At 37.3% G+C, this 13,034-nt stretch overlaps 1 protein-coding gene across 1 annotated transcript; it reads left to right on the forward strand.

Moving 5' to 3' along the window:
- Positions 1 to 6,306: 6,306 nt before the first annotated feature.
- znf706 (zinc finger protein 706) lies at positions 6,307 to 10,039 on the forward strand. Its single transcript, XM_042434552.1, has 3 exons — positions 6,307 to 6,432; positions 8,731 to 8,876; positions 9,099 to 10,039. The coding sequence occupies exons 2-3, from the start codon at positions 8,742 to 8,744 to the stop codon at positions 9,192 to 9,194; spliced, it is 231 nt and encodes a 76-aa protein (XP_042290486.1). The 5' UTR covers positions 6,307 to 6,432; positions 8,731 to 8,741; the 3' UTR covers positions 9,195 to 10,039.
- The last annotated feature ends 2,995 nt before the right edge of the window (positions 10,040 to 13,034 follow it).

Genomic DNA, 13,034 nt, shown 5'->3' on the forward strand with positions numbered 1-13,034 from the left:
TGTCTGCGTCTACCTGTTTGGCAGCTTAAAGACCACGAGTGAGCGCAAGAAAACACACAGCCGAGGAAGAGACAGAGAGGTGAGAGAGGAGGTGTTGTCCTCCAGATGGACACAGATGTGAGGAGAACAGGAGGTTGGGATGGAGGAAGACAAGGAGGAGGAGGAGGAGGAAGTAATGACACTTGGGGATAGATTAGTGGTAATTGGGTAGATTTTCAGGCACATGAAAATGAAAATCTTTTAAAAAAGATAAACAACAGGTTATAGTCTGTTTATATATCATTAGATTTGTGTCAAATCCAAGGAAAAGTCAGCATTAAGTGTCTTAGTTTAGTATAGTTTGGTGCAAAGACTCGACAATTCTGTAATCTGCTCACCGTTCTTCCAAAATATATTCACTTGTTTGCTGTTTTGAGCAAAGAAAGTGGTGATTTGAGAAATTTAGAAGAGAGGTAGCCAAGGTATCCAAACACTAGGAAGATAAATGTGTATAATTCTGAAAAAAATGACTAAAAGTACTAAATATATCACTCAAATGAACAAGATTATGATTTAAACAGTAGATTAATATCAGTGAAGGAAATTAAATCAAACAGAAGAAGAAACAAAGGGAGATTAAAACAATAACGTTAAACAAAAGGAATTTATCAATTAGATGCAGATTAATTTTCTTTCAGTCTACTGATTGATTAATTATTTAATCTCTATTACAGCACCTGTGTGTATGTGTTTATATAAACCTTTGACACCCACTCTTTTATATAATAGTTTCTCTGTTTAAATGCATGTTAAGGGGCACGACTATGAAGGGAAGGCAAGTGTTAAGTATTTGTATTACTATTAGTACTAGTAATATAGTTGTATGTATATTTCTAATTCCAAGAGACTTTTGGCTGTAATTACTTCAGTTGTGAAATTAGTCTTAACTTTAGTATAAGAATTGATATAAATGTCAGTGTGAGCATTAACTTTAATGTTTGTTTTGAGAGAAAGTTCATTCTTGAACTTGGAAACAGTAGTTTGAAAACTTACTCAATGTCCACTCCAGAGCTTTCAATCACATTTTGCAGTCTTCCTCAACAGACGGAGTTTGCTCAGTCAGTTGTCATGGAGATAGCTCAGTTGTCATCACATGTCGAACTGTAAGTAAGAAACTTTGGTCTCATGATGGAGTAACTACTACTTAGAAGTTATTTAAGTTAGTAACTTACAGTCACTTAACTTACTGTACAAACTATAGTACTGGAAGCCCATTTGTTTTAGTATTTGTGTATTACTCCCTAAAAATTGTATATAAACTTTTTTAACACTGTGTTTTCAGGTGGCTTTGAGCTTATACTTGCTGCAAAATTTGAACTACATGTACTAAAAGTATCTTAATTCCTATAATGTACAAACCATAACTTACGACCAAAACAATGCTCAAAACTAACTGTAACCAGACTTCAGTCACAGCAACTTCATTGTTATTACAAACTGTCAGATTTGTCATAACCATCCCATGAAAAATTATGTGTTTTATAGTTGTGTCACACAGGCTAACATGAGTATATTTTATTTTTGCAGTCTAGTGAGCTGATTTAAACCTCAAATCACCACATAACCAGTTTAAAAATATCTGCTCTCCAGGCGCTACAGCAGCTAAATGGTTAAAAACCTCCATTACGTGTGTTAAAACTGACATTTGATCCAACGTTGTTGACTCCGCTCGCTAACAGTCACAGTTGGCCCAAATATCAGAGAGCTGCTGCTGTTAGCGGGCTGTCACCACCTTCACAATCAGCCTCTGTCTGAGTGGCTCAGGTCTGCTCGACCCCAGACCTCACCTCTCCTTCAGTTGCACTCTGTGTGTGCAAGTGTGTGTCTAGGTAAGAAATTAACTTTTTTCCCCCCCTGGAGGCATCGTTTACACTCTTGATGTGGTTTCTAGGGGCATCTCAGGGTCAGGTTTTCATTAAACAATGATGCATTATAGCAAATAAACACTCAGGCTTTACCATTAGGCTTTTTTTTTCCTCAGAAAAGAGGTCTACTGCAGAGATCTGTATAACGTTTTCTTTTTCTTTTCTAAAAGACACTGTAAAAATGTTAAATGCTCCAACAAACCCTGCTTGAGTGTGCTATATACGTCAATCAAGTCACATGACACGAGGCCTCTGAAGGCAGCAGTGAAAGTTACCAGCATGTGGATGTGTTGTGACTGTGTCACGGTTTGTGTACAGCCCGACTGGTCTGGCAACATTGTGGCACGTCACGGTGGTGCAGCAGCAACAGCAGCAACAGCAACAACAGCAGGCAAGACCTGTTGGTTCGGGAAAAAAAGGGAAAGCAGGAGGAGGGGGGGGAGCAGGGAGAGGAAGTGACTGATGGGGAAGATGAAATCCAACTTCCTCTTCTCTCAACAGCCTCCACAGAAACGAGGTCACGCTTGCCCCTGTCTGTCGCTCCGTTCAGTCGCTCAGACAGGTTTCAGGGGCCTTTCTCTACCCTTTAGAAATCTTTCTTGACCCTGGCTTGGAAACTAGCTGACCCCAGATACTATGTGGTCAAACGTTGAGGAATACAAACCAGAAACTGCAGTGTGACAGCTACAAGATCATTTACAACAAAAGGATCCTTCAGAAACAGCTCAGCTGTAGCCGAAAGTAAACCTGAAAGGGCCCAAAACGAGAATAAAATCTCAGTCCGTCTGCGGCAAACCCCTGCTTATTCATACACACAATGAACAGCCAGATAATATTCTCCTCTACTATTGAATAGCTGACACCTGGAAGATTTGCTTTCACACAAGGCCCTAAGGCTGGACAACCCCACCCCAAACTTAAGCTAGCAAGTCCCTGCACAACAACCTCCAGGGTGGGGGAACTTGAGCAATGTGTGGCTTTTGTCATAAGGTCGTTCCCCCCCTCCTCTTTTCTTTACTTTTTGCCCCCTTCTGAAAGCATAATCACATCCTTCTCTCTTGAGAGATATTTCCCCCCTTTTCACAAAAGACCGAAGGGATTGTCTCTCTTTTTTTATGATGAGAGAAAAAAAAAAGCAGGAAGGTGAGGAGGACACAGTGACTGGCTGGGGACTTTTCTCACAACGATAAGATTTCTTTTAAAAAAAAAAAAAAAAAAAAGTCATGACACAATTGCTGTCAGGAGGATTTCCAGCAGTGGGTGAGTGAATAAAAATAGACACACATATACTGCTCTCTCACAACTAGTCAAATAAAAATTATGATTTCATTTTGTCTGTCATAGACTGATTGATATTTTAGTGTCATTGGGAGAGCTTGTGAGTGTGTGTTTCCATCATGAGATAACTGGAGTTGCGGGTCATTTACATATTAGCTGAATTTAGTCAAATGCCGAGTGGAGGTGAACAGCTCTACTGTTCCCTCCCGACGAGAAAACCACAGTTACAGATCAGATAAAAAGATAAATGGGATCTAATACTGTCCCATGACCCACATTAGGGTGTGAACAGACCTCGCTGCTGTAGTATTTATATAGCTGAGATTAAAAATAAATGTAAACGAATGCTAAAAATGTGAGAACAGGTAAGTCTTTAGTTTGAGTTTTCAGCTTTTTAAAAAAATTACAAGCATTATTAGTATGAGGATTATATCAGTATCAGTGTTGCAGATCTGAAGCGGTGAACATAATTTGGATGCTGGTGGCACAGTAGCACTCACAGCATGATTTCACCCTGATGTGTGACTGATTTTCTCCCTCACAATGCTGTACAGCAGTCCTCCATACCTGCCCCCTAGTGTTACTGGGAGGGAACAGCTGTTTCATCGTTTATTTCTCAAAATTAATGTAGGATGAAAGAGTTTTGGTCCTGTGCAAAGACATAATATCAATAGATTGGAGGTGTTTAGCTGAAAAAACAAAACAAGTTAACACAGAATGAGGTGCAAAAAGCTCAACAAATAGCAAATAATCTGAAAAACAGTATAATTAAAAATTTTCAATGAAAATATCTCATTAGGAGTTGCACAATTTTGTCATAATTTGGGTAAATTCATACAAAGATAATGTTATAAAGTGCTTTCCAATGAAGAGAAACTAGCAGAACAACTTATATAGATCTGTTAATCACATGTACAATTAGATAATAAAAATAGTAATAAAATATTTGTATTTGCTTGAGTGTAAATATTCACTGATATACTGCAATAGCTATTTACCTTAATATATAATCATCATCAAATAGAAAAAGGAATTATGTTTGGACATTTTTCTTTTAAGCTCAAGTACACTGTTCCAGTCCTGCTGTATTTTTACACAACTAAAATAAACATAAACATAAACATATATTTTTTCATCTGCTGATTCCAAACAAATTATAAAACATACAGATACAGATATCATATCACCAATAGGCACAACAGCAAACTCTGAATATAGTATAGTATATTATAGTATAGTATAGTAGGGTATAATATAGTATAGTATAGTATAGTATAGTATAGTATAGTATAGTATAGTAAGGTATAATATAGCATAGTATAGTACGGTATAGTATAGTATAGTATAGTATAGTATAGTATAGTATAGTATAGTATATAGTAAGTATAACTACTATGACTTCTGATCATTATAAAACATACAATAAAAAATGCAGTGGTTGAATTTAAAGAATTACATTAACTCAAGTACTGTACTTAAGTACAAATGTATGGTTCTTATACTCTACTTGAGTATTTCCATTTTATTCTACTTTGTACTTCTACTCCAATATATTTCTGAGGGAAATATTGTATTTTTTACTCTGCTACATTTATTTGCTACTTAAAGTTACTTTTCAGATTAGGATTTTATATAAAATAATATATTTTCATATTGTGTCTGCTCTTCTCTTTTTTAAAAACGTGCTAAGCACTTTGAGCTGCATTTGTGTGTGAAAGGTGCTATATAAGTAAAGTGTATAATAATAAAGTATATTTAAAAAAATATGATACTCATATAATATAATGTAGTACTATTACTATTAATATACCTAAAGTATCTCAAAATGGCTTCACATTGATGAATTACAGCATTAAAATGTTCTTACATGTATTTACTAGTGATAAAAACGAACAACATAATATACTATAACAATATAACTGTAAAAGAGGTCAGTCTGCATAATGAGAACTTTTACTTTTGATATTTTAAGTACATTTAGCTGATAATACTTCTTCTTTGTAACATTTTGAAATTTGAATTTACTTTTACTTGTACTGGAGTATTTTAGACTACAGTGTTACTAACTTAAGTAAAAGATCTGATTACTTCTTCCACCACCGCATAAATGTCTGATAATTTGTAGTTTGTGAGTCTAAAGTAGCTGCTTGTGCTAGTTTGTTTATGTGAGTATGTACTAACCAGATTCTGCCACGTGGAGGCGACATTTCCAACATCATGTGTCTCTGCAGCATGGTGACGGTGCATTCAAGAACCCTCCTAGAGTCGTAAAATACCAATTTCCTGACGTATTTCTTTTGTTAGTTCCGCAAACCAGTTACGTTAGTCTATACAACTATAAACGGCAGTGCCTCGCCTATAACAATAAAAAAAGAAAACAGCCATTATTATTGATGTCCAATCTGGTTACTAAATCACTGTTGTTATCCTCTCATTCAGTTAAATCAAACAAGCGTAATTGTTCGGTATTGATATCTACATCTAAAATTCAACATTTATTTACCTTTTGATTTGCTCAACTTAGAAAAATATAAGGCTTGGTTGCAGTGGTGGAAAGTAACTGAATACATTTACTCAAGTATTGTACTAAAGTACAACTTTAAGATACTTGTACTTTACTTTTGTATTTCCATTTGATGCTACTTTATACTTCCACTCCACTACATTTCAGAAGGATATTTGTACTTTCTACTCTAATACATTTATTTGACAGCTTTAGTTACTTCTCAGATGAAGATTTGACACAATGGATAACATAACAAGCTTTTAAAATACAACACATTGTTAAAGATGAAACCAGTGGTTTCCAACCTTTTTGGCTTTTGATGTCTTACAAAAAGCAATGTGTATCGGGGTCACATTTCAGATGTCTATGAGGTGTTAACAGCTCCACCAAATAGTGATTTTTCCCTCTAAACTTCTCACATGGTTTCATTTCAATAAATGTTCAAATGAACCAATATTCACCAAAAAGATGAAGAGAAAAAGATGAGAGAAAAAGTCCAAAAACTGAAAGGAGATTTGTGGATCAGGTACTGGTACTTTTACTTAGGTAAAGAATCTGAATACTTCTTCCACCTCTGCTCACTGTACTGTACTGCACTGAACTGTATAAATACTATGAAAAACAGAGTTTACAGACAGTCATTGAACGCTGCTTTGACGTTCACTTGTCAGTGGGAACCGAGCAGCTGTCACAACTTGTGTGTGCGCGCTTCCAGCTAACGACACGTACTCCTAGTGTTAAAAGGTGAGAGTTGTTGTCTTTTTAAAGTCGTTATTAGGTATAACATATGATAGAGTATAACATAACACAGTTAGCCACAAGTTGGAGCAAATATCCGCCATGGAGATAGCCGGTTTGAACCGAGGCTAGCGTGTAATGCTAACCCACGTTACAGCTGATTGTAGCTTCATGTAACGTTAACAGTTGGATTTGTGGAGGGGTAAAACAAACTTAAGTCATTTCGAGGACTTGTACTCGCTAGATGGGAAGTTTAGGAACTTCACGCTTTTGTATTTGGACTTCTGGTGTTTGTCTTTACAGTAAAAGCGAGGAGACGACGCCAGATCAAAACAGTAGCTGCTAAGCTAACTATCTTGCTAACTGCTAATTCTCTTCTGTTTCTCGTTGTTCCCACGTTTGGAGAATAATAGCGATCACCGGAAACTACTGAAATGACCTACTTGTGTTTCTTCTATGCCCCCAAAACTCATGAAACAACGAAACCAGCTTTTTAATCAGCTAGCTAAAATATGGTGTTGACTGAAATTAGCATACCAAGTGCTTATCAGGCTAACCAGGCTTTTCTGAAGTAAACCAAACACTTGTTAACACTGAGTATATTGCTGACTGACACCAGGCTATTTATAGCAGTTATAAGCAAGGCTGAGTTTACCTTTAGGGGCCTTGAGAGCCCCAGTTTTACAGTGTTAATCAGAGGTTGGTTATTTGATTAATTGCTCATTTGTGTGGGAATATGCAACATTAAAGACCAATAAAAGCTGAAGTGATAACTGCTGTAAGAGGGGTGCTGCGTTATTACATAATCTTGGGTCCCTGAGTCCAAATCTAGAGGGCCACAGCTCCCCCTCCCCTCCCACCTATACACTCTAACCCAGTGGTGGACTCATGAAATGAAAAATTCATCCATACACATGTTTCAATTGCCAAAAAAAAAAGCCTTGCTTTTTGACCCATGTCACAATTTTATATGATCAAGGTTACAGCTCAGACTGCACTGACCCAAACAATCTAAAGGGGGTGTGACTGAGCAAACTAGTGAAAAATACTGTACTAAGATTAACTGAATGGAATAATGTCAGCTGCAACAACTACATTATTTTCCAATTGTCAGCCTACATAAAGCATACATTAATTTCTGCCATAACAGGCAGTCCACTCAATCGTAGGGCATCTTACAAGGCATCGTATCTCATGTTCTTCACTGGAAGGGCACTTCACCATGTTTTCCTCCCATACAGTGCACCCTATAGGGCACTTTTTTTCATTAAAAAGGCACCCAGTTCTGCTCTTCAATATGTTAGACTTAGGGGAACCCTAAATTGCACTTTTTCCTTCTTGTTTTTTGTTCACTAGAAAGGCACCCATACAGAACCTCTAGCTTATATCCTCCTAATTTAAAGGGTACAGCATGTTTTCTCACTTTTGGGGGTACCGTCACATTTTATCATACTATGGCGGCACTTTTAGATGGCACTTTCGTGATATTCCATCTCCCATAACCTTAAACACAAAAAACCTTAACCTGAATCCTTCTGAGTTTTTATCAAGGCAGGGTCTTATTGAAAGTGCCCTCCATAGAGTAAATCCTAGACAGGAGAAACTAATGCTTATTATTAGACCACACAGCAAAATCTAATTTCAAATGGCTGTGAGTGCAAGAGAGAACTTGTCTCCCTGATATCATGCTCTCAAAAATGCCAATTGCAGATAAATCTGTAGCAAAACCTGCCAAACAGTCTGTGTGTCAGATTTGTGGTGGTTGCAGGTTTAATTCAGCAGAATTATCTGGCTAACTTAGTAAATTGCCTCTTGGAATAAAAAAAACACTGCTGTACAGTCACTAAGTTACGCATTTCTAATGTTTAGTTTCCCTTGTTCTGAGTGCCTTTCGTGAGATTATGTTACCTTTATGTAAATCAAGGTTTTATTGGCCTGCCTGCTGGCTGTGTTTCACTTGAAGTACCTTTCAGTTGAGGTCGGACTGGAGCTTTATCTTGTTTACTCTGCCCAACCTTGTATGACTGGCACTTATTACTTCTTTACTTCCTTTTGTATGGTGTTAATAGCCATTTAACATTTATCTGCATGTAACTGTAGGGACACAACTGCCTGTCTCATAAACTGGCACTTTACCTTTGGTATCACAATAAACATGATATGATTCAGCCCTTATCAGCAGGCATTAAAATAACTATTATTAGGCTATTATTACGTGTGTATCAACAGTAATAAAAAGTTAAGAACACTGATGTTTCTCAGTAAATGTTATAAGTCCTTTTGTCCCTACGTCCGCCTCACCAGACGTCGCCAGCATGGCACGTGGGCATCAGAAGATTCAGTCTCAGCAGAAGAATGCCAAGAAACAGGCCGAGATGAAGAAGGCGAAGGGTCACGATCAAAAGACGGCAGCCAAGGCAGCGCTAGTGTTCACCTGCGCTGTGTGCAGGGTGAGTATCAAGCCTCGACTCTGACAACCCAGAGACAAAACCCCGTCTCAAGATGAGAAAAGGCTTTGTTTTTCATTTTAACTGGATAATTCAACTGCTATTAGGTCCTTTTTCATGTTTGTATAAAGCCCTATGACTGCTGAGAAGTCGTATTTTCAACCAAATACAAGGCTTGTGCCACTAAATTCTAACATTTGTTGGATGTGTTGTCTCTTCCCGCAGTCCCAGATGCCCGACCCAAAAACTTTCAAGCAACACTTTGAGAGCAAGCACCCCAAATCCCCTCTGCCCCCCGAGTTAGAGGGAGTGGAGGCATAAAAGGTCCCCCCTGGATAACAAAACCGATTTCCTCAAGGCCCTGCACCAACTCTGCACTTGTCTCAGTCTGACAGCATTGGATTGATGTAACCAACATGAAGGCGTTTTCCCTAATTTAGGCTTCTAACAGGCCCGGTTGCCTTTGACACAATGCTTCCTCCCATCCAGTCCTGGCGCTCGTGTGTTGTAAATAAACCCTAAAGGCCTGTTTTTGATTTCAAGGCCACTAAAGACCTGTATGATCCATGAACAATCCACGTGGTGAATGAAAAAGACTCCTCACTGCCCTGATGTGTTGTGCACATAGGAATAATTCTTGCTACTATCACTTACACGCCTTCATCTGAAGCTCTGATGGATTGATTGTCTGATTAAATCTTTATAACACAACAATGCGTCCTTTTACAAAGCAGGGATTCGGCATGGGTGGGAGAAAAAAATGTTTTCATCCTAATTTTTTTAGTTTTTTTTTTTTTTTTTTGCAATCAGGGCAATGACAAATGTGACCTCATCTATCTTTATTAGTAATTAAATTTCATTTTTCTTTGAATGCTGAGCGTTGAATCAAAAGGAGTCTGTGACATTTTTCTTTTTTTTCTTTTGTCATATCAGTCTTTCAGAATGAAATTCCTCCACAGTGCTGTCTGCCTTGTTTGTACTGTAGTCTTTCATCTAGTTAAACATAATTTCATGTTGGGGTCATCTAAATGTGAAATTTTTGCCAGCCATTTCCAAGCTGCTACATTGAAATGCAAGTTAATAAAATTTTACGGGAGCTTGACAGAAACATGAATGTATGCTCCAATGATGTATTATAGCATTTTATTAAACTTTACTTTGTGGTATGTCTGCTTTTTTTTTCTCTGAAGTGTTGATGGACTAAGATTTCCTGCCCAAATATACTTCTCATCACTTCTCTGCTCACATAATGTAAGTGTAAATCCTCCCGTAGACATCAGCTATTACCTGGCTTTGTAAATGTATAACAATTAATGAATAATAACAACTATTTTTACACACACAGTATTACGTTTTGCCACTCGGAAGCATTTTGATATGAATAAATAAGTCTACAGCCACTTTGATCAAGCTAAATATACACACACAGCTCATATAAGCTTGTACATTTGCTGCACTTAAAGGTTTAAACACCTGATGTCAGCTGGTCTTTTTTAGGTAAGGCTTTATTTTACACTAATTTTAGATGAATTTTCTGGAAATTTTTTGAGTAATTTGAAGATATCAATGGTTCATTTTTAGGATGGTTCACAGAAAGGGTGGTGCATATTATAAGAAAAAACAGAAGTGTTAGATTGGTAAGTGCCTGCTCAATATTTTTGGTAATTAAATTGCAAAAATCCTGACAATTCTTTAATTGACAGAAAATACTAAGTTTTCAGTGTGTAGTTTTGTATGCTGAACAATATATTAGCATATTAGGTTTTTTAAATTATTTCCTAAAAGCAGCTTCTATGTAACCATTACATTTCTTTGAAATGGTTACATAATTTGATAGTACACTGGAAATGTGCTCATGATGATGATCATGAGTTTTCGAGAAACAATTTAATAAGCTAATATGTAGTTTGACACACAAAACTACACACTGAAAACATACTAACTAAACCAATCTAACAGTTTTTGTACCAAATTGTACCACCCTCTTAGTACAATGTCCTAAAATTAACTGTTACATACCTGCAAATTGCTCATAAAATTTACAGGAAATTAGTATAAAATTAAAGAATCTGTAAAATAAAGCATTACCCTTTTTTTTGTAACTGTTCTTTTGCTTTTTTTTAATTAATCAAGGTTAAACCAAGGCTGAATGGGAAAAGATCGTTTAAAAGTACCCACAATGTTCCACATTTAAAAAACAAACTTCAAATTATTTTGCAGATGATAATTTCAAGGTTCTGATTTTTGCACAAGTGTGTTGTTGCTTTGCGTACTTCTCACACATACCCGTAAAGAATTAAAATGGAAAATGATTGCAAGTGGAAAATTAGACTTGAAGCAAACAACAAAAAGAATACCAGTGCCGAATGTGAAACGGATATTCAAATTGTAATGAAACAAATATATGACTTGAATCTGATACCAACTTTAACGGAAAGCCTTGTATTTATCTGCCGACAACAGGAAATGACTCAAACTGCAGTCACTCATCTAAAACAATTAATCCTGTCTGAACCCATTTTCTCCAGCTGTGACAGAGATGCATCAGCTCAGTTCAGATTCAATAAAAGACAAGATGAGCACTGCATTTACTGATGTTATGAGCTTTCCCTGTCTTCAGCGGTTCTGAAGGTCACAAAATGTGTCATAATTGAGGAGGAATAAGGAAGGACAGAAATAACAGCCACTGCCATGCTGCTTGTTTTTTTTTGTTTGTAATTGTTTCAAGAGGCTCAGCTATGAATGAGTCATAGCCGAGCCTGTTGTTCCTCTTTCTCCTCACACAGAATCCACCTCCTTCCTTCCCATGTGTGAACTTGTGAATGAAAAACCACAAGACATATTCATTCATTCATACTAACACACACACACACACATCTCCTAGACCTCCTTTGTTTGAATTCAAGCACATGACTGACAGGAAAAAGAGGAGCAATAGCAAAAAAAAAAAAAGAAATTAGTCGTCTTAATTAGGTGAAGGAATTAATTGACTCCCTCCAGCTATAGATCATCTATTTCCAGACTCACATCTCAGCTTGAAGAGATGGAAATAACCCTCAGCTCTCATCAACATCAAAGATTAATTTAAACCAAAATACAAAGAAACACAAGATTTCGTTCACATTGACAGCTAAAATCTACATTTTTTTCACCAATAAACCCCCCCCCCCCCCCCCCCCCCATTAATTTCAACAAAAACTATTTAGGGTTATATACCATACTGGTCACTATGGTAACAGCATTGCTGTATAATCTTTTATCTCTGTCTGGTGTCAAAACTGGCTGCTTTTTCAGTCAGTACAGAAGTCCGTTGCCATCTGCTGGCTGACTTCTGAACAACTTAAAACCCCACCCAGAAGTCACTGGCATCAAGACACACCCTGTTGAAAACATGATTACTGAGCACATTTTCTCCAACATGTTGTAGCTAATTATTCAAGTTGTGTCTTTAAAATCTTGTCATTTTATTTCTTGACGGTGTTTTTAAAGGTAGACACTTGGTGGAGCCTTCAAGGGCCTATGCAACCCCCAACCCCTGTGGTATCAAACATTTGGGCACATGAGTCATGTTCCTTGACCTGCCTTACATAAGGAAAAGAGCAAAACTGTTTCACAATAAAGCACAGTTAAAGTGTAAGAGACATCCTAACAATAACTGGTGTGCTGTTGGATCAAGCCCATGACACAGAGAAGGCTCAATGGTGTGTTGTTTCATGTGTGGAAAGGTTTATGATACCAGAGGGGTTGCTAATTAGTGGCTATCTGTAAGACCGGGCCACGGCATTCAGGTGAAACTGCCTATCAAGCCACTGTAAGACCTGCTTAAGCAACCTAATGTCCTCTCTTTGTCTGGGTTGGATCCAAAGGCAGTTTAAAGGAACATTAGATCAGATAATTGGTGTCTGATACTATTGAGTTTGCTAAATAGTGGCTATTTGTAAGACTAGTGGAACTCGATAAACAGGGATGGCGACTGGACAACTGAAGGGCCCATCAAACCAGTGAGGCTGGCCAGTGTAATGCAGCCTAAGCAGATACAATGTTGACATAAAGCCTGATTAAGTAGCTGAGTATCAGACAGTTTAAAGGTCTAATGAGCCCTGTTGGAGGGATCATTAGATTTATGACAGCACAGACACTGAAAGTCCTGACAGCGGATAT

This window comes from Thunnus maccoyii, chromosome 15 (genome assembly GCF_910596095.1).
Source record: "Thunnus maccoyii chromosome 15, fThuMac1.1, whole genome shotgun sequence".
Taxonomy (NCBI): Eukaryota; Metazoa; Chordata; class Actinopteri; order Scombriformes; family Scombridae; genus Thunnus; species Thunnus maccoyii.